General features: G+C 44.8%; 1 protein-coding gene across 7 annotated transcripts in view; it reads right to left on the bottom strand.

The window, feature by feature from the left end:
* Positions 1 to 27540, bottom strand: part of DST (dystonin) — a 387754-nt gene that overhangs the window by 36711 nt on the left and 323503 nt on the right. For all 7 annotated transcript variants that reach the window (XM_010848528.1, XM_010848529.1, XM_010848533.1 and 4 more), the window contains 8 exons: positions 21440 to 21601; positions 19836 to 20006; positions 16995 to 17161; positions 13574 to 13733; positions 13048 to 13374; positions 12301 to 12385; positions 10498 to 10739; positions 9188 to 9394 (listed from right to left, as the gene is read on the bottom strand). In XM_010848528.1, coding sequence (XP_010846830.1) covers positions 9188 to 9394; positions 10498 to 10739; positions 12301 to 12385; positions 13048 to 13374; positions 13574 to 13733; positions 16995 to 17161; positions 19836 to 20006; positions 21440 to 21601 — 1521 coding nt within the window. The remainder of the gene's footprint in view (positions 1 to 9187; positions 9395 to 10497; positions 10740 to 12300; positions 12386 to 13047; positions 13375 to 13573; positions 13734 to 16994; positions 17162 to 19835; positions 20007 to 21439; positions 21602 to 27540) is intronic.

Below are 27540 nucleotides of genomic sequence, written 5' to 3'. Positions count from 1 at the left end.
GAGAACAAGGCCCGGGTTTCCCTCCCCTCCTGCCAACAAGGGCTGAATGGGGAGCCCAGAGGTCTACCCCCTGGGCTGGGCCCAGAACCCCTGCTGGGGTGACGTCAGCCCAGCAGGGGGCAGGTCCTCTCACTTCCCAGGCAAGCACAGGCCTCTGCCCCCGGGTCAGTGGGGAGCGCTGGGCAGTCCCATGGAGAGCCTGGATGGACTTGCAGCCCTGGAGGCTCAGGCAGGCTCCCCTCCTCTCCTCAGGGGTGTCAGGTGAGGCCTGTCACAGTCAGGATCTGCACAGCACTCAGTGGGGAGGTGGCCCCTTGCCCACGGTGCCGGGGAGCTCCCAGCACCACCAAGCAATGAGGGGTACCCCCAGCTTAGGGGTCACGCAAGTTCCCTGGGGTCCACGGACTTCTCCTTCCTCCGGGCGGCACCCCCACCATCTCAGCCAGAGTGGTGCTGGGGATTGCCCGCCAAAGGAGAAGGCCGATCTGAGGCCCAAGACACAGGGCACCAAGAACCGCAAGGAATCAAGACGGAACTGAAGATCACGAGCAGGGGCTGGTCCCCAGTCCCCAGATGACCTCAGAAGCATCTGACAGACCTTAGAGCGGCTGTGATAGACACACTAGGAGCGTTCTCACAGGCAGTGGAAATGAGGGGAAAATCAGAAGGCCTCGGCAACAAAAGGTAAAATCCGTAAAAGACACAGAATACACCGAGAAGAACCAAATGGAGATTTTAGAACTTAAAATATAACAACTACAGTAAAAGCTCAGAGGATGAGACCAAGGAACACAATAGAGGAAAGAGTCATCGAAATGGAAGACAGAATGACAGAAGTTACCCAACCCGAATGACAGAGAATAGACTGGAGAAAACTAACAGAGCCCAGGGCCTGAGGAAGGAACCGTAATAAAAGATCTAAAATTCAAGTCACTGTGGAGAGGAGATGGGGGATACCTTGTGGCTGAAAGGTACGCAAACATTCTTAAAGCAATAAAATTGTAGAAATGGAGGCCAGATTTTGGCTAGGATCGAGGGGGAGGCAGAGACAGGAGGGGCAAATGCAGCTGTAACGGGGTGGCATGAGGGTTTCCGTGATGGCCATGTCCTGCGTCCTGATGGAAACGTTCTGCGTCCACTTCCTGCTTGTGACACTGGACCGTAATTTTGCAAGATGGTCTCCCATTGGGGAAACTGAAGAAACATTACAAGGGGGACTCTACATTACATCTTACAACTGCATGTGAATCTACAATGATCTTAAAACAAGTTAAATAAAAAAACAAAAAAACCTCTCTGTGCCTCTCACTGGCAAGTCCTATGCGCATCTTCTCTTTTCGATCTATGCTCCCAAGTTGTCCTGGATGTACTGATTCCTGTTCCCACAAGCAGAGTCTGGCCTTCCCCTCATCAACATAGGGCATATAGGGGGAGGACAGAGGATGAGATAGTTGGATGGCATCACTGACTGAATGGTCATGAGTTTGAGCAAGCTCCAGGAGATGGAAGGACAGAGAAGCCTGGTGTGGTACAGTCCACGGGGTCGCAGAGTCAGACATGATTTAGCGACCAAACAACAGCAATATTTTTTTACATTTACCTTTAAATATTGACAGCATAAGGATATGAAAGGGAAGATATGGTTTAACAGACCTTTACTTAACAATCTCTAGAAATGCTGCCTGAACAAAATCTGAATCTAAACCAACATCTAACCGAAAAGGATGCAAAGTCAGGCTGCTCTGAGACTCCTCTGGCGTATGGGCAGCAGTCGCACCATCACGTGAGAAGCTGAGACACGTGGCCCACGGGTGCCCTGCCAAGTGTCACACGTCTGACGGGATCACTGACAGGCCAAGCAGTTCCAGACAGAAATACACAGAACTTGAGTGCTCAGAGTGGGTGAGCTCCCCCACAAGGGCAATTACAGGAAGTTCGCCACAGCCACCTTCCAGGTGTAAACTTTCAAAGGTGCAAATGCGCTCTGGTTCCAACAAGGAACCAGGACCTGCTCCATCAACGTGAGGCATGAGAGAAACTGCAGCTTGCCCCCCGTCTCCTGCGGGGACGATCCTTCAGCTCCACCATCTCCCGCCTCCTCTCCCTCCTCTAGGGAGTGACGCTTCTTGCCTCTTCTCTTGACCAGCCCCTGTATGCCAGCTACTGTACTGTGCTACTATACTGTGCTGGAGAAGGAAACGGCAACCCACTCCAGTACTCTCGCCTGGAGAATCCCATGGGCAGAGGTGCCTGGCAGGCTACAGTCCATGGGATGGCAAGAGTCAGACACGACTTAGTGACCAAACCACCACCACCATCACCACCACTATACTTTTCAAAGCACTGTACTGTAAGATCAAAAACGTTTTCTTATTGTGTGTTTTTTAGGTATTATTTATGTGAAAAGTATTATAAACCTATTACAATACTACACTGCCAATTGGGTATGTAGGCTAACTTTGTTGGATTTACGAACAAACTGGGACTGAAGAAAGAGCTCTTGGAATGGAACTCGTTTGCATGTGGGTTGTCAGTATGCAGGGACTTACTGTACTTCTAAGATGACTCTGCACATTTATATACTCAAACAGAAGCCTTTCTCCTTTTTAAGTTTCCCATAACATCACGCGTTGTTTTTTGAAGCCGCCCTGTGATCTGCACGTAGTGGTGTTGGTTAAGTGTTCTGCTCACTAATTCATCACTTTTGCTGCTGTGGGGACAAGCCAGAAAGATGCGGACTCCAGAAGGAATCTTGATAAGACATCTGAAAAATGCTATCTGAATTCATCTGGTTCAATAATTGTTACGACATGACTTAGTTTCGACTGGAACTACTCATTAGCAATTGTAGATCAATGTGAAGAGGAAAAAAAAGTTTCATCAACTAACTCAGCAGCTTCAGATGTGGAAAAAGAAATCATCACGAGACAGGTGGAAGAGTCCGGATCACTGGCTTTGAAACGGCACATGATGAAACTCCTGGGCACAGCTCTACTGTGTGCGGTGCACTTGGCACATAACTGAGAAAAATAGTTCAGGCCTTTCCACCTGAGTGCCAGTGCTGCAAAATAAATAATTCTTCTACTAGTCCTTGAAAAAATAAAGTGATGCCCCAACCCTTTTGCTTGTGTTCAGGCTATTTTTAGTATTTATATGACGGTCCTAATAAAGAAAGTCAGACTGTTAGTGTTAATATTAGTTTAATACTAAGTCTCCCTTTCCTAAGGGGAAAAAAAAAAGCATCCAATGTAAAACAGTCTGATGATACCCAAGTTGCCAAAATGGAAAGCTGAAACTCAAACACTGTTTCTTTAACCAAGGCAAATATTTGCTCTGCTAAAAGAAAACAAGACTTCAAGCAGAAATTTCCCTTCTGTCTTTTGAATTTTTTTAATTAGGTTAGAAAATATTTATTATCCAACAACAAAAGGGATAGCCGCAGGGTCTACATGAAGCAATTTACAGTCAAGCAAGGCATTTTATTTAGATCTGGGACTCTTTCAAATAACTACTTAATGTGAGAATTCCTTAGCAGACCATAAGTGTGGCTTATTTTACTTGTTGAATAACATGGACAGAAAGCTCCCTACACCAAATTTTAATAAATTTGCTTACTGCCCATGTAAGTAGCAAAAAAAAAAAAAAGACTTCAAATGAATTGTAGAGAATGTCAGCATCCTTAACTGCATTCTGGCAAACAGTCTAATAGACATCATCTGTGGAGTCCAACCATCAACCCCAACTACACTAATTCCTAGTTGAACTAGTATTTTAGAAACTTCCTACAAGTTGGTAAAAGACATTTTAATTGGTTAACCTCTAAATGTTCCTGAAAAACACTCTGTAAAACAGTAACGACCAACATTCTACTGAACACACTGTTCTAAGTGCTTGAACATTCAAGACTCCCTCCTTGTATCCTGACAGCAACTAAATCCAGTGGGTACCACCACTAATCTCATTTGCAGCTGAGCAAGCCAAGGCAGAGAGAGACTGACTGACTCACCAGAGGTTACCCGACTTGTAACTGCGGGTCTGAGATTCGCACGACTGTGGTCTGACCCGAGTCCGCATCGCAGTCGCCCTGGTACGCCCCTGTGCCTGTGGACGGCCTCGGCTTAAGAACTCACATTATTCATGGGATTTCACCAGAATCGGTTCAAATACCACAACAGTCATTAAGCAGTGAGTTTTTGCTTACTATTTAAGTGTCTCTCCCATCTCTGACAAATTGTTTTTGGATTTCTCCAGAAAGTTTCACTTGAGCGGAAGCAGAGGTTTAAGAAAGACTTAAGTGGTAAGCAGACCTTAACCTTCAGGACACCCTCTTACTCCGAGAGGGTCTTGGCGCTTTCTTTCCATTAGCATTTCCTCCCATTCTTCCCATTACTCATAGCCCAGCCCATATTTTCCTACCCCAACACCTGGAAGGTCTAAAGAAATCTCCCTTCCGTGGGGGAGGCTTCCCTCTAGTTCCTTAAAAGAAATTAACAGGTGTTATTTTTCTCCCAGGCAGATCCCTAATGACCCAGTGAGCTGTTTATTTTAATTGTACCCATACGCCTTTATACTGGGGGGCTTATGACGGCCCAATAAAACAAGCCAGGCAATCAGAACTGCCAGAGAGTGCCTGGGATACCCAGACCCTGCGAGATACACACCTCAGCACCTTCTGATAACTGTACATTTATAAGCGGCTAGTGAAGTGAAGTGAACACAAACATCCCGGGTTTAAATAATCACAGTGAGCTGAACTCAGGCGGTAAAGTCTACATCTCTGAAGCAAAAGTGCATTTCCCCATTTCCAAGTGGCTCATTTAATTCAATGAGCAGAAAGAGAAAGAAAGCAACAAAGATACGTTGCGTTGTGTGGGTTTAACATGCTGAAATACCTACAGTTTCTAACTCAGATAATGGCAGGCCTTGGTGAGGAGGCAGTTGTTTTGCTTTTATATAAAGATCATTATTACTACTTAAGAAGCTGCCTTATTCTACTCAGATTTTTCCTAAAACTTATGAATGGGCCCAACTAAAAAATCCTTTTCAGAATATTGATGATTGTAAATCTGTTGAGTCAGATTCAGGGGCTTATTAACCAGTCGCAACAAACGGACACCATGCTCATTGCATTCACCCGTAATTGAGGCTGTTCTATTACTTCCAAAATAATAATAAACATCACTCAAATTTATGTAAGGCTCTTGGCACTATGTTCTCAAAACTCAATGACAGATCTTTTCAAAACTGCTATGTAATATAACAGAATTAACATGAAAAACCTAACCATGTAACATCAGAAGTATTTTGAGTATACTGGGTGGATACGAAGTACGTGCTAATGAGAAGGTATCTGGACACTCTTCCCACTTCTCTTTAGACCTCAGCCCTTTGCCACATTTCCCTGGCGTCTTCCACGTAGATGAATATAACCTGAGATGGTGACCTGACCATTCACAACTTCCCTAAAGCTGCGGAATTCCAAAGTGTAGCTTATAACAGTATCAAGGAGGCAGGCCTATATATAAACAATTTTAATGTCAAAAGACTAAAACATCTTATGAGAAATCTGCCTGGAAAACAGCCCCTTCAGTTATTTTCAGTCTAGCTGAACTTAGGTTATTTGGGGACACAGCATTAAATTTATAAATATAAAATTTACCAAGTCATTTTCAAGGCCCATACCCTCACGCTGTCACTCATGGGTGGGATATGTCGGGGGAGGGACCCAGGAGGGAGTAGCTGTTAATAAAACAAGCTGTATGTGACTAAAGTTGTACAGAGAAAGACAGATGCGGCCATATCATGTCCATGGCTCAGACGGAGAAGAAACAAGAGTGGGAGATGATTTGTTTATACAACATAAAATAGCATTTACAGAACATGTGGCTCACGTCCAAGTGCAATTTTTTTCTTTTTCCACCATTCCTTTTGTATTTCATGGATGTACTAACACTGCATAAACAGAAAACATGCATTTTAGTATCAAACTGTATTCTGGTCCTAATTCCAAACATTTACAATTGAGCAAGGTTATAAAATAATTTCAATGACATATTAAGCCTTTTCTAAACCTGGAAATCATGAGTTCAGAAGCCATTCTTTTGAATGCAAAAGTAAATCTGTCAAACCAGAAAGACAGGCATGGATGTCTTCTTAAACTTGTCTGGAGTGAGAGATTTCTTGATCCTTTCAGCGTGGATGCCCATGGCTCACAGCCCTTTTTGGAAATATCCTCATATTTCTACTTTGTAGCAATAATAGTGCCTACCTTCAGATTATGGAGGGAGGTTAGAAAAAAATGGATCACCATTTAAGACTTTTCCTTTCTACCTGATCTATAAAGAGGCACCAGAGTGGAGTAGAATGAGATCTGAACTAAGTCCTGATTACAACTTCACTACATACCAGAGGCAGGACCCCTGTGGTGGGAGGGAGGTCACCTCACCACACACCAGCTCTAAACAGTGCATCTCAGCCTTACTGGAAAGGTATTTCTCTTCTAATTTCTCTCTCTTTTTTTAATTGGCTTAAGTGCATTTTTAAGGCTGAGCACCAAATTCGAATTGTGCTGCTGGAGAAGACTCTTGAGAGTCCCTTGGACAGCAAGGATATCAAACCAGTCAACCCTTAAGGAAATCAACCCTGAATATTCATTGGAAGGACTGATGCTGAAGCTGAAGCTCCAATACTTTGGCCACATGATGTGAAGAGCTGACTCACTGGAAAGAGACCCTGATGGCTGGGAAAAATTGAAAACAAAAGGAGAAGGGGGCAAAAGAGGGTGAGATGGTTGCATGGCATCACTGACTCAATAGACACGAATCTTAGAAAACTCATAGATAGTGAAGGACAGGGAAGCATGGCATGCTGCAGTCCATGGGGTCACAGAGAGCTGGACACGACTTAGCAACTGAACAACAACAAAAAAAGTGCATTTTATTGGAGGTATTTCACTGGACAGATGTGCAGGCATTTCAAAGGAATGCACATATACATATGGAATAAATACACATGAACAACCAGGAGATATTAACAGACCAATGGCACTGATATTAGCTACAATCTAGTGGCAGTGAGGTGCTTTATCCAAAAGCTCTCCCTCTCTCTCATAAGCAAGGCTTGAAGGATTTCAGACCACAGTGTGTGCATGGTCTTGCTTCCATGAGTTTTTCCTGCATTCTTTCTCAAAGTCTTGAAACTTTCAATAAGGAATGACTTTATCTGGTAAAAAACCCATTAATTGTTATTTTCCTACAGGATATATGTTTTGGATCTAGAAAACACAGACCAACTTGTGGAAAATATCTGCAAAAACCTTGACTAGAACTAGACTCCAGTTTAACGACCTTGGCACCCAGCAGAGCTTACAAACCAACAAGGTGCTCAGCCTGTCACCGGTGCTTTAGAGCAGCTCTTTGCCCCTTTCCTGTTTGCCCATTTATATTTCCCTCTATCCTTAAAAGAACCCAGGGAGACGAATGAGATCACTAAGCAATTCAAACTGACTCCTGACTTATGCCCTCCTGAACGCACATCATGCCTTGCCTAACCTGCTGGTTCTTTTCCTAGATTAGAAGGAGTAAGAATGATGAAGCAACCAGTTAAAAATGACTAGCCCTCTATCCCACGAGCCCCCTAAGCAATCCTGCCAGAGATCACAGCAAGATAACGTTTGAAGACAGAGCCAGCCACCTGCACTCAATGCAGATGGAGGCAGAAGCACCCTCCTGCCTCCATGATTCAGAGATTCGCCCCGCTTTTTTCCTTTAAAAACCGTTCTGGCTGAGCAGAATCTTTGGAATTGGTCTCTGGACACGAGTCTCCCTTTCCCCCAGACAGCCCACTCTTACAGTTAAGCACCTTTCCTCTCTCCTGACATTTGCCTCTCGAATTACTGGCTTATGAGAGGCAAGCAGCCAAACCTTAGTTTGGTTACGCCCTCATTACCGTCGTCCTTCACTGAGCCAACCACGATCAGCTTCTAGAGAGAGAGCCCTATTCCCCAGAGGACAGAATATTTGTCTTGCTATTTAGAGAAGTCTTCAGTGCCAACTCGGAAAGGTCGGCAGAAATTCTGGCGAAAAAAATAATCCGACTCTTTTCAAATAGTTGAATAGCCTCGCAAGTAAACATGCTTATTTCCCTATGATAATGAGGCATACAAATTCCTCCCAAGTTTGAAAACAGAGCCATGCAAATGCATTCCTCAGGCACGAAGGTCTCCCTCGCAAAAAATACCTCAGGCGGGCCTTTTGCTAATACTGTATTCAGGCGGCCCTGGTGATTCTAGAGCACGGCACTCAAATGAGGGGCGAGCGGCCACGCTTTAGAACTAGACAAACTGCACTTTTACAGCAACCTGAGAGAACCGATTTTGGATGCTCCTGCACAATCTGCTTGGTTAGTGTGTCTTGCTTTTGGCCTGGATGAGTAAGGCTGAGTCACCCACCTTCCTGAGCCCCACTCTGCAGTACACAGCAAAACCGCACTAACCCCATCAGAGAAAGCCTGCAACAAAGGGCTGATGACTTAATGTAAATATCCAGAGATCTCAATACAAGTTAATCCAAACATGTCTCACAAGCTTCTGGATCCAAGACCCCCCTGGTTGCCCAGAGTCTTCTGACCCAGCTGTGGCTAAGGGGTGGGGCCTATGAAACTCTCTGGAACCAGAGGCTCTGTGTGAGTTGCAGACAGGTCAGAAACGATCATTTTTTCCCCTTTCAGTCATCTCCAGAAAGAAAAAAAACAAACACGACATCACCAATACAGCAGTTTCCTTTTCAGAAAGAACTCAGCCTTTCTTTGCCATGTATGTCAAGGAATGTTAATAGTGACTTACATGATAACTCAAAAATATAAGAATAATAATAATAATTACGTGCACACAGATTTGACCTAGCCAGGACCTGAAATCAACATGAACAGCCTGCACATGTGGAGACAAAAGGCCTTCTGTGCGGGGAGCGGGGGAGCGGGGCTGCTCCTTCCACTGGCCGATGGGGGGACCAGGCCGGAGACCAGAGGGCAGACGGCTGCCCGCGATGCACAGCTGGGCCCCACCCGGCGCGCACACACCTGCACGAGCCCGCTGACCCTCTCGGCCCCTCCTGTGGCTCTGAAAGAGTGAGCAGTGGGTGGGAAGGCCCCTGGGAGGAGAGGTTCCGGGAGGTGCATGCCCACCTACCTGCTGGGCCCGCAGGAGCGCCGCGTCGATGGCCTCTACCCGCTGTGCCACGGCGTCGCTCACCAGGCGGAAGCGGTCGTTGTCCTCGGCCACCGTCCGCTCCAGGCCTTCCCTCGCCCTCCAGGGCACCAGCTCCAGCAGGGCGGTGCTCACCTCATTCAGCGAGTCCAGCAGGGCTTTGTGGCTCTTGGCTTCCTTCTTCAGCTCCTGGGGACGCAAGCCGAGAGACACAGGTCTGGGGGACACGCCACAGCTAAATGAGCTTCCCCTTCAACTGCCCTCGGGGCCAGAGCCCTTCACAGACAACAGGCCGCATGGGCCCCCTTGGCCGCAGTTACGTTCTGTATACCACAGGTATTTCACACAAGGGAAACCATTCCCTAAGAAGCTCAAAAGGACAACCCCCTTGTCAATATGGCACAATTTGAACTTTGAAACGTAACATCAATGTTTAAAAATTGGGAACCCAAACCCAGCAAGTTAATATGGATTATTCTTTGCTGGCTGGCAACCTCAAAGTAATCGGGAACCAGAACAGATAACTGACGAGAACCTCCTGTGCAGCTCAGCGAGCTCCACTCAGTGCTCTGCGGTGACCTGAAAGGGAAGGAAATCCAAAAAACGGCAGATACATGCATGCGTACGGCTGCCTCGCTGTTATACAACAGAAATGAACACAACACTGCGAAGCAACCATACTCTAATAAAAATTAATATAAAAAAATAATCAGGTACCAGAAAACTAAAGAGGAAAGTCTGGACCAGAATCAAGTGACCCTCAAAAGGAGGACACACTGGCTTTAAATCATCCCTGTTGAATCATCACAGGCTCAGTGAACCTAGCCTCCCTAACTCCCTGAACCCACGTGTGGTCATACTTCAGGGATGATGAAAACGGAGGCTGGCCACTTGAGAAGAAAGACACTCAGCGTGGGAGAATACCAATTTTTGCAACATGATTAGGAAAGTCACCTCATGCCATGCACTGACCTTATAAACGTGATTATCCTGATCAAATTATGTGTGTCTCTGAAACACTGATCATTGTCCTTTTTTTCCTGTTTTTATGCATAATAAAGTAAACTCCCACCATGAGGTTCGAGGGACAAACGACAAGACGCTGTTTTTTTGTCTGGGCTCCTAAAAGTTCACACAGCTGGTCCGTTGCCAGTTTCTGTTGGGTCCACGCCCACAAAGGCGCCCTTGAACACATTAGGAGTGACATGTGATAAACATCACTTCACCCCTGAGTGACTAGGCCTCCCTTGAGAGATAACAAGCAGACACAAAGAATATATGTTGGAGCGTACTTTTTGCCTTGCGTGTGCTTGGCTGGCAGCCTCTCCCTTCAGAACCTGCGTTTCGTACGAGAGCAGCTCGACTTCCACCTTGTCCAGCCAGGCGCACAGCTCCTCGTGGGTGGACTGCAGCCGCCGTGCAAGCTGCAGTGCCTGCTCCAGGGTCTTCGCAACATCTGTGCTCAGCTTAGTGATGTCCTGGTATCTCGCTTTAATGGCTTCCAGCTTATCTTGAATGATTAAAACCTCATCACCTAGAATTTCAAAGGCATGTTATATCTCATGAAAGGGGAAGCAGAGTTCTTCAGAGGTGATGCTACGCTGATGAGATTTTGGGGGGTGGGGGAGAGGAGACACTTTTCTTAAGAAGCTCTGACCCAAGAAAAGTCCTTTCCTAGGTTTGAATCTTTCTGGGGATTTCTGGCTGATGTCAACAACTCTGCAAATGCAAATACAAAAAACTGCCAAGGACCACAGCACCTTCTGTCTTGTGAAAGCACCACCTTGCGTCTATCTGTACGGTCTTTCCGTGTTTAAGGTTAAAAACCACCTGGGTCCAAATACTGAGTTTGTGACTCATTACCTTGTACAAGGTACCTGACCTCTCTGTGCCCCTGAGTACTTATTATAACAGAGCCTACCTCATAAGGTTGTGATAAAAATTCAATTAGTTTATATTTGCAAAGTATTTAGAATGGTGCCTGACACAGGCATACACATGTTTATGTACAGCCTGGGTGGTGGTAGTTTAGTCACTAAGTCACGTCCGGTTCTTGGACTCTTGCAACCCCATGGACTGTAGCCCTCCAGGGTCCTCTGTCCATGGGATTCTCCAGGCAAGAATACTGGAGTGGGTTGCCATTTCCTCCTCCAATGTATAATCCGTGTGTGTGTTAAAAATAATAAACTCATCTGTACTGTTCCGACAGATCTTCACCTGACTCTATTTAATTTTCAGACACACAGAAAAATTGCATCCTGGGCTTCAGGTTCCAAGTGTAAGGCTGTAGCTATGATACCAAATTCCTCCCATGCATAATGAACAGTACCTGCCCCCACAACACGCATGCTGAGCTGAATACAGATACAGTGAGATGTTCTTAAAGCCAAAGGGATTACTAAAAACAAGTCGCATTTATTTTCTTGGTGAGTTCAAGCGCAGAGAAAGGAAGCTTGGGCACAATCACACTGCTGCTGCTGCTAAGTCGCTTCAGTCGTGTCCAACTCTGTGCGACCCCATAGACGACAGCCCACCAGGCTTCCCCGTCCCTGGGATTCTCCAGGCAAGAACACTGGAGTGGATTGCCATTTCCTTCTCCAATGCATCAAAGTGAAAAGTGAAAGTGAAGTCGCTCAGTCGTGTCTGACTCTTCACGACCCCATGGACTGCAGCGTACCAGGTTCCTCCGTCCATGGGATTTTCCAGGCAAGAGTACTAGAGTGGGGTGCCATCTATGTGTTACCAAATAGCACCTCTTTTAAAATTTTACAAAACTGTCCACAACCGCTCTGCCTCTACAACAACTGCCTTCCACAAGTGGAAAGCTAATTTCATTCTGCCATGCAATTCTCTGACCAGTGCTCAGTATTATGAGTAATACACAAAACTTTCATTAAGAACTCAGTGAGATCATGAGAAAAAAGTGAAATCATAGTCCAAAATCCCCTTGATCGGCCTTCAAAGTGTTCTCCAGAACGAAGTCTTGGACTGGCCCCAAAATTCTAAAGTGCTTTGTGTTCTCCCTCCCCCATCTCTAAAATATTCTGAAAGCAATGCACAGTGTTCATGGAATGATGATTTGAAAGGTATCTCACCTGTTGTTCGTTTAAGTAGTTCCAGGCCATTCAGCAGAGCCTGGTCTACATTTTGTTTTCTAAGCTGGATGTCCTCTTGAAGAACCTAAAATACAGGTACCATCTTGTTATCAGCTAATCTTAAGAGAATGTTAACTAGGTTTCATTTTTTTGAGTAAACACCTCGCATTTTCAAATATTCCTCACTGTTCTCACATTTACTTCTCCTTGTTTCAGCACTGTGCCCATGTCTCAGTTCAACTATCGAAATTCTCTCCCCTACTCAGAAAATGAGCTACGTGGAGAGACTGGAGTATTGGTTAATTGTGGGCCTTTGTATACAATAATGAAATAATAAAATGAAAAATGAGCAATCTATTACTGGATAAACTGAATCTCTTCTTACATTACGTGTGATTTAATTGAATATAACACTCTATATTTAAAATGGATAAACAACAAGGACCTACTGTATAGCACAGGGAACGATACTCAATATTGTATAATAATCTAGATGGGAAAAGAATCTGAAAAAGTATATATATACATATATATATAACTGAATTGGTTTACTGTACACGTAAAACTAACACCACACTGTAAATCAACTAAACTTCAATTTAAAAAAAGATCATTGTATACAAAGGCAATGTCTTTTTTGAGTACAGGAATTAACCTAAATCATAGCGAACATAAAATAATACAGAAATAAAGAGAACTGAGAAAATAAGGTCAACTGAAATGAAAAAGTAAAATAAATCAAAATACCCGCAACTCAGCCTGCTGTGTCCACAGCCCCTCGGGGCTGGAGTCCTGGACCGAGAGCCGCCTCAGCTTGTCATGCACTTCACTCAGCCAGTTCATCAGCTCCACTTCATCTTCCCCAAAAATCTTAGCATTACACAGAGCCTGCTGCAGGAGCTCAGACCTGCTGTGGCTTTTCTCTTGAATCTCAATGTACCACACTTGGGAGGAGTCTAGTTTACTCTGCACCATATCTTTATCCTCCCTGGAGCTCAAAACCTTTAAAGACTGGCCAATGCTAACAGCCTGGTGTAAATGCTTATTGTGATGCAGGATGTCATCTTCTAAGGCCTAAACGAGGTTTAAAAAAGGGAAACAGAAAGAATGGACAAATAAAAATGACAACATAAATTGAACAAAAAGATGACACATGAAATGGGTATAAGGTTGAACTGAGGTGTCACCCAATAGCGCGTAACTCAAATGCGTGTCATAAAACCTCAAAGCAAAGGGACAACTGGATCCCACGGGCGTGTGATGGGAACCTTACTTTGTGCTGCTCAATCTGCTCCTCCAGCTTGGACGCCTGGGTTCCAACAGGCTCGCAGTTCGCCAGCCTCTTCTCTGTGGTCGACAGCCACTCGTTCAGCGGCTCTAAGGTTTCGTGAAACTGCTGTGCTACCACGGAGATACCTTCCAGCTGACGGTTCCTGAAAACGTGCCAACAGGAAGGTCATTCGGGGATGAGGAATGTGGGAAGCTGTCAACAGAAAGCTTCACTCATGCTCCTGCGTTCCGCTCCCAACACTTTTTGTAGAAAACATCTAAGGTTAAAATTAAAACCTCTCACACTGAGAGGACAGTTTAAAATAGTTCTTATATTCCCTGTGCTTCCCCTGCCAGGGTTCAATCCCTGGTTGGGGAACTAAGATCCCTCAAGCCACTCAGCACGGTGGAAAAAATAAAACAAATATCTATAAATCTTTTTTTAAAAAAATAGTAGTTCTATTAAATTCTCCTTTAATTTTTAAAACTGAACAAAGACCAACCTCAAGAACCTGAATCTTATGAAAATCTTAAGTAACTCATCGTAATTCTTACAATAGTTATAATCTTAGTAATGGTATAACAACAATAGCAGCAATAATAATGATAATAATAGGCAATATTTACTGAACATGTATTCTATGATTTACAAATTAGTTAAATTCAGCCAGAGCACCAGTTACTGAGACTGCATTAGTCAAATGGTCAAATTTAGATGCAAGTTTTGAAAAATAAAGCATCCCTTGCACTGGAATTACTAGTAATTCCTCTCCTCCTTTAAAAAATATAGTGTCAGGTACATTTCCCCGAAGCAACATTTATTATTTTATGAACTAAAAATATCAGGAAAGAGAAGAACTATTTCTCTGACTTCTACAAAACAGAGCTTGAAATGCTTTTAGAAGACTCATCGTTTCCTCCATTGAAAGGGGGCCGTGTGAGTTAAAACCTGCTCGAGCGGTCCTTGGTTTCCACTGAGGGCAAGTGATTGTGCCGGTCTGTGTACGGAGAACCTGATTCAGTATCTAATTCTGCGAATCCTTTCTGCTGGGACCAAGAGCTGCTGTCTTGACCTGTCATCGTGTTTAATGCTTAGGAAATGACCTGATTTGAGACATGGATGTTCTTTAGGGACAAAGGGAATTATGAAAAACTGGCACATGCTGCTGAATGTATTGAGTTGGCCAAAAGGTTTGCTAGGGTTTTTCCGTAAGATCCCACTGGAAAACCCAAATGAACTTTTTGGCCAACCTAACAATTTTTGTATCTTTATATCACAAACCACATATGTATATATTTTTAAAACTTTCAGTTGAAACACATTTCACCTTTAAAAAAAATGAGTAAATTACTATATTATTTTTACCTTCTGGATGATCACTATCTATGACTCTTCTTTCTAAATTCTATTAAATAGTATCTAATCACCTAGAATGAATGGAAATAACTTTTGAGACTAGGTTTAATTGGCTGTGATTTAAACTGTAAGGGGATTTATTAATCGGTGTGTGAATCACAATATGACCACAATCCCTCCACTTAATACTACTGTGAGGATGGCTTGGGAAAAGGATAGTCCTGGAAGAAAAGCAGAGATCTTGGCTTTCATTCATTTAAAAAAAGTACTGAGCACCTCTCCCATGGTAGTAATAGTAATTCTAGGGCATTACACAGAAGGAATAATCTACTGATACACGTTAAAGGGAATGTGGAACTCCCAGCCTCCGTGGGAGCCCCTTACTCACTTGTCCTAGAACATCGTTTCCTTCTACCCTGTAATTCAAGATTAGACAAACCCTTCTCTGCATTATCCTATGAAGAGCTCCAACAAAGGCAGGAATGTGTGGAGACGCTCATTCTGTTCAGCGGGTCATCTGTTTCCAACCCAACCAGTAGGCACTCCAGTGTCACAATGACTTAATGTGGGTCAGTGCAGCGTCAACGGAGAGAATGAAGGAGGAACTATACTCAATATCCCACGACAAATGGTAAACCGAAATGGGAAGAATATTTTTAAAAGAATGTATATATGCATTCTTATATGAAGTGAAGTTGCTCAGTCATGTCCGACTCTTTGCCATCCCACGGACTGCAGCTTACCAGGCTCCTCCGTCCATGGAATTTTCAAGGCAAGAGTACTAGAGTGGGTTGCCATTTCCCTCTCCAGGGGATCTTCCTGACCCAGGGATTGAACCCAGGTCTCCCAAATTGCAGGCAGACGCTTTACTGTCTGAGCCACCAGGGAAGCCCACATTCTTATACATATGTATATACATATACACATACACACACATGTGTGTGCAACTGAGTCACTTTGCTATACAGCAGAAATGAAAACATCATATCATCATAAATCATGTATACTTCAATAAAACAAAAAAAAAGAAATGTACTGAAGCCCAGTGGAGCCACACTCCAGCTCACAGCTCCCTCCACCAGCCTCACTTCCCAGACACCTCCCACTCCACTTTAAACCAGAACGTGGGACATCCCTGCTGGTCCAGCCGCTCAGCCTTCGCACTTTCAGTGCTTCCACTGCAGTGGGTGTGGCTTTGATCCCTGGTTTGGGAACTAAGATCCCACATGTCGCAGGGTGTGGCCAAAAATAAAATAAAATTAAGTAACTGAGGGCACCATTTAAAAAATATTATTAGACAGTCAAAACTTAATTAGAAACAAAAATAGAAAAAAACAGAGGTTGCCTGTCACCTCCCCACCCCAGGCCGGGTTCTTCCGATTCTCCACTGCCATGGCACTGTGTGCAGGTTTCACTCTGAACCATCACATTCGTCCCTGCTCTTCAATGGCCACCAAACCCTGCTACGGTATTCCCTGAAGGTAGTAGGGATGATCTGACCAGTGCAGCCCCGGAATGCCTGGCCCTGCCTGATGCGTGGCAGGCAGGCAATAACTATGTTACAAATGAATGAAAAAAGGACCCTGCAAGCGATACACTGCTCTTAGAGAGTTGTAATAGGGACCTTCCTGGTGGTCCAGCAGATAAGAATCCACCCTGATCCCTGGTCGGGGAACTAAGATCCCAGACGCTGCAGAGCAACTAAGCCTGCACACTGCGACTACCTACGAGGTCCACGTGACGCAACGAGAGAGTCAGTGCACCGCAACCAAAGATCCTGTGTGCTGAAACTACGACAGGTCGCAGCCAGACAAATAAACAGGTCGCAGCCAGACAAATAAACAGATAAAAACAAAAACAAACACACAAGAGTTGCGAAAGATCTGGGGACTACAAGACATCCCCGTCGGAGGAATGAGACGAGAAGCGCCAGCACCCCTGCCCTCTATGTTCACATACGTGACAAACACAGGAAGAGAACAGTCTGGAAACAAAGTAGGACCAAAATAGAGAAGTCAGTACAAAAGCCACTGCCGCTCTTCCCAAACCCTGGCAGCATTTACGTTACCTCGTTTCGGCCTTACTAAGCAGCGCCTCCCATCGGCTATCCAGCAGACTCAGCTGTTTCAAAATCTTCACTTTATCCGGAGGTTCTGCTGTGGCGGCGATTTTCTCTCCTTCCCGTTTGATCACCTCCACAGTAGATTTGCGGTCATCCAGCAATCTTTGGAGAAGCTTAGGAAAAAATAGTAAATAAGAAAACAATAAATAAATGGAAAGGAAACAAAGGAATGACTGTATAAACATATGCAAAACATATGCTTTGTAGCATACTTTTGACATGTGACAAAAATCATGTTGGATGGGTTCACATACAAAAGGATTTGAGAAGTAGAGCTTTTTCAAAAACCTCATCCTATTTAATGATTCATTACTACTGTGTTAGACACTGTGGTAGAGGCTTTTCGCAGTAAGTAAAATGAATATTGGTAAGGCCACTAAACTATTCATTCTCAACTTTTTAATACAAGATAATGGGGTAGAAGGATGCTTCTACTCAGGAAAACATCACTGCACTGGAAGCGCAAAACCCTCATTACTATAGCGAAATGGGAACGCCCTAACACTCAACAATGAGCTGTCCCACTGAGACAGAAAGTTCATTACAAATCATCACAATTTTCAAAACCTTTTCCCACGTTAAACAATCTACCACAGGAGGGAAGCTGAGACTCAGACCAGTTCACAGGTCAATGAGGCTGAAACCGGAGGCTCCTGGCTGCTTTTGGGAGGTAGGATAGCTCCTAAAATTTTTTATGAGGATAAAAACTAGAGCCTTTAACTAGCATTTCCACAACGACCAGAGAGTGAAACATTTGAGAAACCTTCAAAGTTGGCGAAAGAAGACTAACATTTCAGGACTGAGCAGCAGAAAAAAGTCAATCCAATTCTTCATTTTAAGAAGCCTGGAAGGGACTGTTTGACATAGGGAGCCAAAAATCAGGATTCCCTTCCTCCACTTAAACAAAACAAGCATTTCAGTAATAAGTGCCAGCCCCAGGCCCCACGTGCAGAGTGGTGAGCAAGGCACACGGAACGCTGAACACCACTGCTGCCTGAACCTGACCCTGACTGATCCTGGAGGACCAAAGCCACGGACAGGCACCCAGGGGCAACACGCCGCGGGAGGGTATCCCGTCACCCAGGGGCAACACGCCACGGGAGGGTATCCCGTCACCCAGGGGCAACACGCCGCGGGAGGGTATCCCGTCACCCAGGGGCAACACGCCTCGGGAGGGTATCCCGTCACCCAGGGGCAACACGCCTCGGGAGGGTATCCCATCACTGCCACTTCGCCACCAAGCCCGCTCTGCTCCGTGTTACGCAGCAGCCTGGATGGGAGGGGGGTTTGGCGGAAAACAGGTGCATGTGTGTGTATGGCTGAGTTCCTTTGCTGTCTACCTGAGACTATTACTACGTTGTTAATCAGCTATACTCCAATATAAAACAAGAAGCTTAACAGCAATTTAAGAGAGACCACCACATACAAGGGGAGAGGAACAGGGTCCAAGAGAAGGGGAAGAGACGTCCTCTTTTAACACAGGTCAGAGATCATAAAATCAAAGTAGGACAGGTGGTTTAGGCAGTAAAAGGAACAATTAAGTGGATTACTTTCGGTAAACTTTAACGAATAGCTTCTAGCAATTAAGAGCAAAGTCGACAGACAGGTTTTGTTGGCTAAGCCTTGTTCATTAACTCTGGGTAAATACTAAAGGTTTAAATTAAATCATGAATGGTAATAGTCATATTATTTTATTTAACACCATAGTATATATTTTATATTTATTACATTATAGAAATTACATATTATATTTTATTATGTATTATATGTATCAATTTTTTTCAAAAACCAAACAAATGCAATGTGTTTCCTCTTATGCTTCTTTATTCCTTACCTCTAAATCTATTTCTAATTAGTTAATTTCTCAAGATACTAAAGTCTTCAAAGAATTTTCAGAGAGAGTAGTACTGGATGCCAAAACCCAACCAAGCCTCTGAATCCATTCCTTTTTTTAAGCGTGTTGTCTTTTTAAAGGTAAACCTTATCAACACACTGTATGCCAGGAGCCCCCCAATGCCATGAGTCATTTCAAGCCGTGGATGACACGAATCAATACTGGATGGGTCATTAATGCTTCCCAATGACCACAGAAGTTGTATGTGTGGCCCTAAGGAGTCAGCATCCCTCTAAGGAGTGTCTTTCCAACTGGGTCCTGTATGTACAGCGTCAAAAGACACAAGAGCCCAGTTTTGAACACAGGGATCAACTCTCTGCCTCGTCAGTACAGGCTGAACCATAATAAACTGCCCATACTGACCTCATACAAAGACAACTGCATACGCACCAAACCAGTATATCAAAGAACCGTGACATCTCTGTTCGAAGTCACCTTTCCGCTGAGTGAGGTCGTCCTTGACTGCACTATTTTTTTTTAAAAATTGTACACGTCCCGTCTCCACTTAGCACTTACTGTCCCCAGCTCTACCCGCTCTCTTCCCAGTTCTTAGCTCCCACCCGGCTTTATTTATCAGCGGCCAAGGTTAACACTAATTGCTTACTTTTGTTTACTGTCTCTCTCTCCCTGTTCTTCCCTTCCCATTAACACTTAAACTTGATGAGGGACTTTTATGTTTTTAATTTGACGGTATAGCTCCAGCACCTGCAAGGATGACTCACCTGTGGCAGATGATGGACGAATATTTGTTGAATGACCAACAAAACAAGGTCTAGAACATCGATTACTGGTTAATGAAAACATTCTATTAATACAGACAGAGTCACAAGGTAAACGTTTACTCTCGTTATTAAGGTGTAACGGGAAACAGGAAGCGCGCGCTGCTAACTCACCTTCTGCTCCTGTATCTGGGCCTTCACCACCTTGAACTCGGCGGACGGGGCTTTCTGATTGGCCACGAGCTCCTCGGTGTCGCCCATCCAGCTGAGCAGGGACTCCAGGGCGTCCTGGAAGCGCCCGCAGTGCAGCAGGGCCTCCTGCAGCTGGGCTGCCCGCTGGGCCACCTGCACAGCCGGGGCCTCAGTTACCACCCCGCTCGTGAGGAACCACACACGCCCACCAGCCCGCCCTGTCCAAGCTCGTCTGCCCACTGATCACAGATTCTGTCTTCCTTCTCACTTAAAACTTACTCAAGGCACTGCTCGTGGGCAGGATACAGACAGAAAGGAGACAAGCTCATCAGCAAGTCAGCCCAGCAGATAAGGTTACCCTCTCAACCCAAATGCCAAAGAGGAGGACTCTCGGATTTTGGATGTATCCAATACACCAATGATCAGCAAAGAAGGGTTCAAATATTTTAAGGTTACTGAAAGAAACAGTGCCTTTTTCATTTTTACCATTTTCCATGGGGTTCCATTATTTCCTACGTTGAAAATAAAGGATAGTAATTTTTTTAAAGACTAACATTAAAAAAAAACAAAAACTATTATTTAATAGAGAGAATCAGAATTATATTCAGCCACACAAAATAACTATGAAGTATCCAATTAAATCCTGCCAGCTCCAAGCTCTATATAGGCCTTTCTTAACAAGACAGGGCCTTTGTCCTCCAGTAAATGGAGTCTCTGTGTCCCACACAGAGATACCCTATCGCCCCCTCAAAGGTCTTTTCTTTTTGGACTGAACAAGTACTTGGCAAGACAGTTTAAGTACCATGGAATATATTTATACCTGACACTGCATCCCCGTTTGTGTGAGTAGCACTACAGTATGAATCAGACTCTAAAGAAGGATAAATGCTGTCTTGAGATCTGGCCACCAAGGAAGATTCCAGAGCAGGAAAAACTCCAAAAACAATTCCCTCCAGCACCAGACGAGCCCTGCCATCCCAAAACCCTTTTCTGATCATTTCTGTCACATAAAGAGCTGCTGTTGTGTTTCAGCATCATCTCCTTAAGCTATCAGAGTTACTTTCCAGTGTTTTCTGTCACGCTCATTTGGGAAAAGAGGGGATCTTCATTTCATCAAATGACATTTGGACTCAGCCATCTATAGGGCGGACAGACACACGGCTGCACTGTGTGACCTGCTACACAGTGCGGAATGAGTTGCTGATGAATGAAAATTAGGTTTCACATACAAAGTGAGATTTCCAAGTTCTCTGGAAAATAAGTAGACCATTTGGCAGCAGGGAGCCCAGGCCCCTGGGTGGCACTAACCTGAGGCACCAAGCAGCCCCCATGCCCTCGGAGGTATGTGCACGGTCCCAGCCCAGGGCAGAGGACCTGGCCACCGTCCAGACAGGGCCCGCCTCACCCAGCTCGCTGCCTGCGTCTGTGCCCCCAGCCCTGGGGACACCTGGGATGGGCCATGGGTCACGGGGCGGCCAAGGAGCAGGCAGCGCAGGGAGGCTGGGCTACGGGACACAGGACTAGGGGTCCTAGAAAACGCTGGCGAACAATCTGCAGGAAGGACAAGGGAGGGAGCGCCACACCACCTTCTTGTTGAGGGTCTTCCAGCGCGCGCCGGCGTCGTCCAGGTCGTGCTCCAGGGCCTCGGTGCTGGCGCCCTTGGCGGCACTCTGGATGAGGCCCTGCCCCAGCCAGTTCACATCCTGATGCTTCACCTGCAGGGGTTCGATCTCTTCTTTTTGGAACACCTACGTTTGAAAAGAACAATAATTCTCTGAATTAGCGTACCTAACAGTCACCAAATACAAACATCTGTTCAATCAGCCAATATGGATTATTACAGATAAAGATAATCCTGGTTGCCTAAGTCATGTGTTGTTGCCTAGTCTGCCTTACAAATACTAGTAAAAAACTAAACATAAATTCATAATATTATCATGACCACTCAGAAATATTCAGGAATGATATTCTAGCTGCATTTCATCAGATTACCTATAAAACGAAAACAAGAGTGGACATGTCTTCTGTATCGCTTCATTATCACAGCACTAGGCATCTCCTATCACTCCAATTTAACTAGTAAAAAAAGGTTTAGAGTGGCATTATTTCATTCTTTTTTCTAAATGTCATTTGCAGCAACATGAATGCAACTACCGATTATTATACTAACAAAGTCAGAGAATGACAAATACTGTATGATATCACTCATACATAGAATCTAAAATATGACACAAATGAGCTTATTTACAGAGCAGAAACAGACTCACAGATACAGAGAACGGACTCATGGTTGCCAAGGTGAGAAGGGCGGACTGGGACTTCAGAGTTAGAAGATGCAAGCTGTTACACACAGAATGAATAAACAACCAAGTTCTGCTGTACAGCACACTCAACCCTACTCAACATCCATTCCATAATGAAAAAGAACAGAAAAAACCAATATGTACACCTTTATGTATCCGTGAGTCACTCTGCCGTACGCTAGAAATTACCCAGTGTATGCTTCAATTCAAACTGAGGCTCTGTGACAACCTGGAGGGGTGGGTGGTCAGGGGATGGGAGGGAGGCACAGGAGGAGAGGATGCGTGTGTACCTATGGCTGACCCATGCTGACGTTCGGCAGAAACCAACACAATACAGCAATGATCCTCAATTAACAACAAATAAAAACTAAGATGGATAACAACAAAGTCCTACTGTGTATCACAGGGAAGTATATTCAGTATCCTGTGATAAACCCTAATGGACAAGAATATGAAAAAGTGTACCTATATAACTGAGTCACTTTGCTGTATAGCAGAAATTAACACAACACTGTTAACTCAACTATACTTCAATAAAATAACTTTTTAAAAAGCCAAAAAAAAGGTACAGAAAATGCCAAGTAGCAAGATGATAAGATGGGCCTTCCTGGACAAGAATCCTTATGGGCTCTTCTAAGCAGGCCTGCTGCTAGCTGGCATGACATCGGAGCCTCAGCTGGAAATGGGGGTCACTGACAAGAAGATGAGCTGAGCCAGAGGGGCCACACACGGGGACACAGACGGCAGAAAGGGGTAGGCGGGCACTGCGACAGCATGGATGCCGACACGTCCAGCCCCTCAGCCTCCGCCAAGACACCAATGGGCGTGCAAGAGGCACAGAGGCCTCCCCACCGGATCCCAGCACACGTGGCTTGCACGGCCACTCTGTGGGCCCTGCCTGCACTGTCGGCGGCTTTCCAGCACCTCCCAGCCAACCCTCCAGCCCACCCAACTTACAGGCCGCACTGCCTGCAACTGGCAAAGTATCTAACTAATGTGTTAGAGTAAAATGCAAGTTCCACAAAAACACCAATTTGTTTTCCTTAGAGCTGCTCTATTTCCTGGGCCTACCACAGGACCTAGCTTGTAATATGGACCTGGTAACTACTTGCCAAATGAATTATCAGTATAGAAAATTGTATTCCTATCTTGGGGTGGGTGATGATCATTCCTCAATAGATAATACTATACGTCAACTCTTTCTTAGATAATACCAATGCTTTAATATACGGCTTGAAGGTGTCAAGAGGACAATAAACTCATGTAACTAAGGAAGGAAAGCTTCAGCTGGAGATTAAGGGAAAACAAGGTTTGGGGTACTGAGTCATTATACTACATAAATGTAACAGTCCAAGTGAATGAATAGTTAAACAGAATATAGGAAAACACAATAAAAGCAAATATCAAAATAGGAGTTGAGAAAACACTACAGGCACAGTATGGAAAATAATTCTGAAAGATGTAGAGGCTGCCAAACTCCCCAGACTTTGGCCCATGCCAGCATATGTCTGTGCTATATAGTATGAATGAGTACATTAAAGAAGAGCAAACAAAAAATGCACGATCACCTCTTCTAAAAGTCCCCTTTCAGCAAAAAGCCCAAACATTTTCTGACAGTTTCCACACTAGCTAATTGCTTCTATAGAACAATACTCAATATAAAAAGTCAATTACACACAGAGAATTATAGGAGTTCCCCAAATCACGGGGACAAACACATACAATTTTTCATAATTTTTAAAAGGCATTAATGTACCTAATAAGTCAACAGAAACACTGCAAGTTAGTGAAAACAGAATTCTGCCGTATGATCCCACTTGTTTTCTATACCACTTTCCAAGTTACTATTTCTAGGAATAGCTGTAGATATGTTTTACTACTTACCAAAAAAAAAAAAAAGAGGGGGAGGAAAACGGCTACATTTTTAATTCCAGGAACTTGTCTGGTACATAAGGATTCAGGGAAAAGTTTTGTTCTCGCCCACAGCTAGTTTTCGGTGGAGAAGGCACCACTCCAGTACTCTTGCCTGGCAAATCCCAAGGACGGAGAAGCCTGGTAGGGCTAAGGACTGAGTGACTTCACTTTCACTCTTTACTTTCATGCATTGGAGAAGGAAATGGCAACCCACTCCAGTATTCTTGCCTGGCAAATCCCAGGGACGGCGGAGCCTGGTGGACTGCCGTCTATGGGGTCGCACAGAGTCGGACATGACTGAAGCGACTTAGCAGTAGCATAGCTAGTTTTCAGGGCAAAAAACAACAAAACTAATAAAAATGTTCCAGTAAAGTGTCTTAACCTCTCGTCTTGGTTTGAAAGGAATGGATTTCAGGGTTGTCTATCAGCATAGTTCAGGCTGAGTCTAGTAATTTTCAAAAGTGCTTCTCAATATTCACTAAGGGTTAAAAAAAAAAAACTACTAAAGAATCTATACACTCTAAGAGTTTAATTACTTTATACAAATAAACTACAAAATCCTTTATAGTAAGCAAACACTCTGTTAAGCTCTCAAACTAGCACACCATTCAATGCAAGGAAAGGGCATGGCTAATTAGATCAATTATTTCATAGACTGATAGCATCCAAAAGCCTTATCTCTCAGTAACAAAATACCTAGGAAGAGAGACTCTCCCTAAGGCTAACCCTCAAGCATACAAACACAAGAGAAGCTTAAAATAAAGTAAAATTACCTCTGAGGCAAAGTTTACCAGAAGAGCTTAGGAAAAGGACCAAAATAGCTGAACTTCAATCTAAGTGGGAAGAAAAAAATTACAGGCTTGACAACCGATGTCTCCCTATGACAAGGCTGCACCCTTCACTCGCTCACTTCACTCAGCACTTAGCAAAAGGGAAGGCGGGCTTCGTGGACTGCAGAAGGCAGCACAACCGCTTTTCCCCGCATGCAGAGCTGCAGAGAGAACACTTTGAGCACGTGTACAGAGTCCTCAGCTTGAGGAGAGCACTTCTCAGACCAAACAATGGAACACTGTGTTTGCTCCTTCCTAAGCCCCTTCAAGCTTAATAAATCCCATATAACTGCCCTTAAGTGGCAGGACCTTAAACCACAATTTGTGGAGAAGCCTAAGCTTAACATGAATTCACAGTGGAGGGGGGGCATGCAAATGAAGGGGAACGGCCACCATCCTACCACCAGGAGCAGGAACGCAAACAGCTGGCAGTGATCATGCTCCTCAGGAACCATCCCTAATTAGCTTGCAGTGATCGATGGATCAATGTCTGCCATCTGGCTGGGTACCAGTCAACCACCCCTTGCCCCCCGCCCACTGCACCCCAGCCAGAGACAGGACAGGACTGACCATGGTCAGAGACACCAGTGACCACTTGATGGCAAATTTCCCATCCCTATTAATTACCTGAGCAGAGTGAAAGCCATTACAGACAGGGTCCAAGGTTCCTGCATGGGCCCCTGTTTTCCGGGGAGCGGCTTGCTTTCTTACTGCTCTGAATTGTGAGGAGCACGGCTCACAGACCGCCTCCATCTCCTGGACAGAAAGAGGAGCCTCCACACCCTCTTGGGATGCTACGTTGGATTCTTCTGAATCGTACTGTGTCAATAACGTCAGATTTTCCACTAAACCCGTGCCACCCCAATCTATGACATTTCCCCCCAGATCTGTGCAAGAGACAGCCAGCTCCTCGGGAGAGTCTCCCACAAATTCCCTCCTTTGGGCAGTGGTTTGGAATTCTCCTGATCCGTAGGTTCTTCCTTCTTCTCTGGGGTTAGAAATGCACTTGCTTTCTCCCTCTCTTGGCAGAATGAATGAACCACCCTTAAGAGCGCTCTCTCTGACATCATCCTGCAGGCAGCTGTTTTCACCACGGATTTCCCTTTGACCATGGACAGGTTTCGTTTCCTCTGGTGGAGAAGCATCATGTAAAATCATCTTGAAGTTGTCATCAAGGTGGGTGCTTCTGCATGAAAGCAAGGGCATCTTCTGTTCGCTGATGGAATTAACAGAAAAAAAGGGTCTGTATTGCTCTGCGGTGTGAGCATCTTCCACAGAAGACAGGCTTCTGATTTGGGACGGGTCTCCGGGGAAAAGGCGCTGCTTTTCCTCCCTCTCCGCCGGAGGGCCGCACAAGCCCGAGTCGTCCTCCTCCGACGGGAGAGAGCTAGTAGCCCCTCTGCACTTGCCAGCCTTGGCAACAGCATCTGACAGATCAGCAGGTTCAACAAAAGAGCTTTCACTTTTGTTTGCATAATCCACGAAATTGGCCGGGACGAACATTCGCCATGACCGTCTATGCTCTTTCTTTTCCGCATGGGATTTGGCTTTGGGTAAGCCTGTGCTCCGGATGACGTCGCTATTGAGTTTGAGGGCATCAAAGATCATCTTTTCATCGAGCTTGTGGGCTTCACGGCCTCTCAGCTCGAACGCACTGGAAGAAGCAAGGGGACCGTTGGAGCACAAAGAGCTGACATCCAGTGTTCTGTGACTGTAGGGTAAAGTCCGGTCTGTGAAGTGCCTGGAAGACAGGCTGCCCTTGGAACCCGAGTCAATCTGCTCATTCAGCCTAACCGTGTCATAGATGGAGCGCTGGGGGACATAGCAGTCCTCAATGTTGAGATCCTCCTCCTCCTCACCTTTTCCTACGCAAGGGGGATTCTGACGTAAACAGTCTGGTCTGCTCAGCGGCTTCCCCATTGCGGAGCCCGTTACAACAAACACTGCAGCTCTTGACGCAGAAAGTGGGAAGTAAGGCCAGGCATGTTCCAGAAAAGCACACTTCTGAACAGAACTATAAAGTGTCTCCAGCCCAAAGATGCATCTTAGATAACACACGTCATCACAGATGAGGGGCTGAAGGCCAGCAGCAGGGCACCAGTCCACGTGCAATCCTCCCTTTACCTGGTTGTGTGAGAATGATTCTCAAAAATAAAGTGCATCCAATAACAGAGAACTGAAGTCTCCTCCCCAGCCCCTGGAAGTTCCCTTTCACATACTCCAAAACACAGAAAAAAGAAAACAAATAATACACTTATCAGTGGCTCAAACACTCAGAACATTCCATTGTCGGTCCATTTCCCTTTTTATTCTAATTCTGCATCTGAGATTTCCAGATTACAATTTCCCCAGGAGCAAGCATCTTTATCCACTGAGTGTCAATTTCAGCAGAGGTCTGGTTAATTGTAATCCACTTAAACACAGCTTGCAAAACTCCATCTCTTATAAATAAACCAAGGTTCAGAAATTTAAAAACACTTGGAGACTTGAGACCACAGACTATTCCGATGAAGGCACAGATCAAGTCTTCAGAGAAAAATAAGTCTAACACACTGTAAGAAAGTTCAAATTTTCTTTTACTCTTTTTGGGAGTAGCTATAAATAATCCTGATTCGAAAGGCAGGCTCTTCCCATATTAAG

Source organism: Bison bison, unplaced genomic scaffold, assembly GCF_000754665.1.
Source record: "Bison bison bison isolate TAMUID 2011002044 unplaced genomic scaffold, Bison_UMD1.0 scf7180017864270, whole genome shotgun sequence".
Lineage (NCBI taxonomy): Eukaryota > Metazoa > Chordata > Mammalia > Artiodactyla > Bovidae > Bison > Bison bison.
The sequence above is the reverse complement of the archived record's forward strand: the minus strand, read 5'-3'. Positions and strand labels throughout refer to the sequence as shown.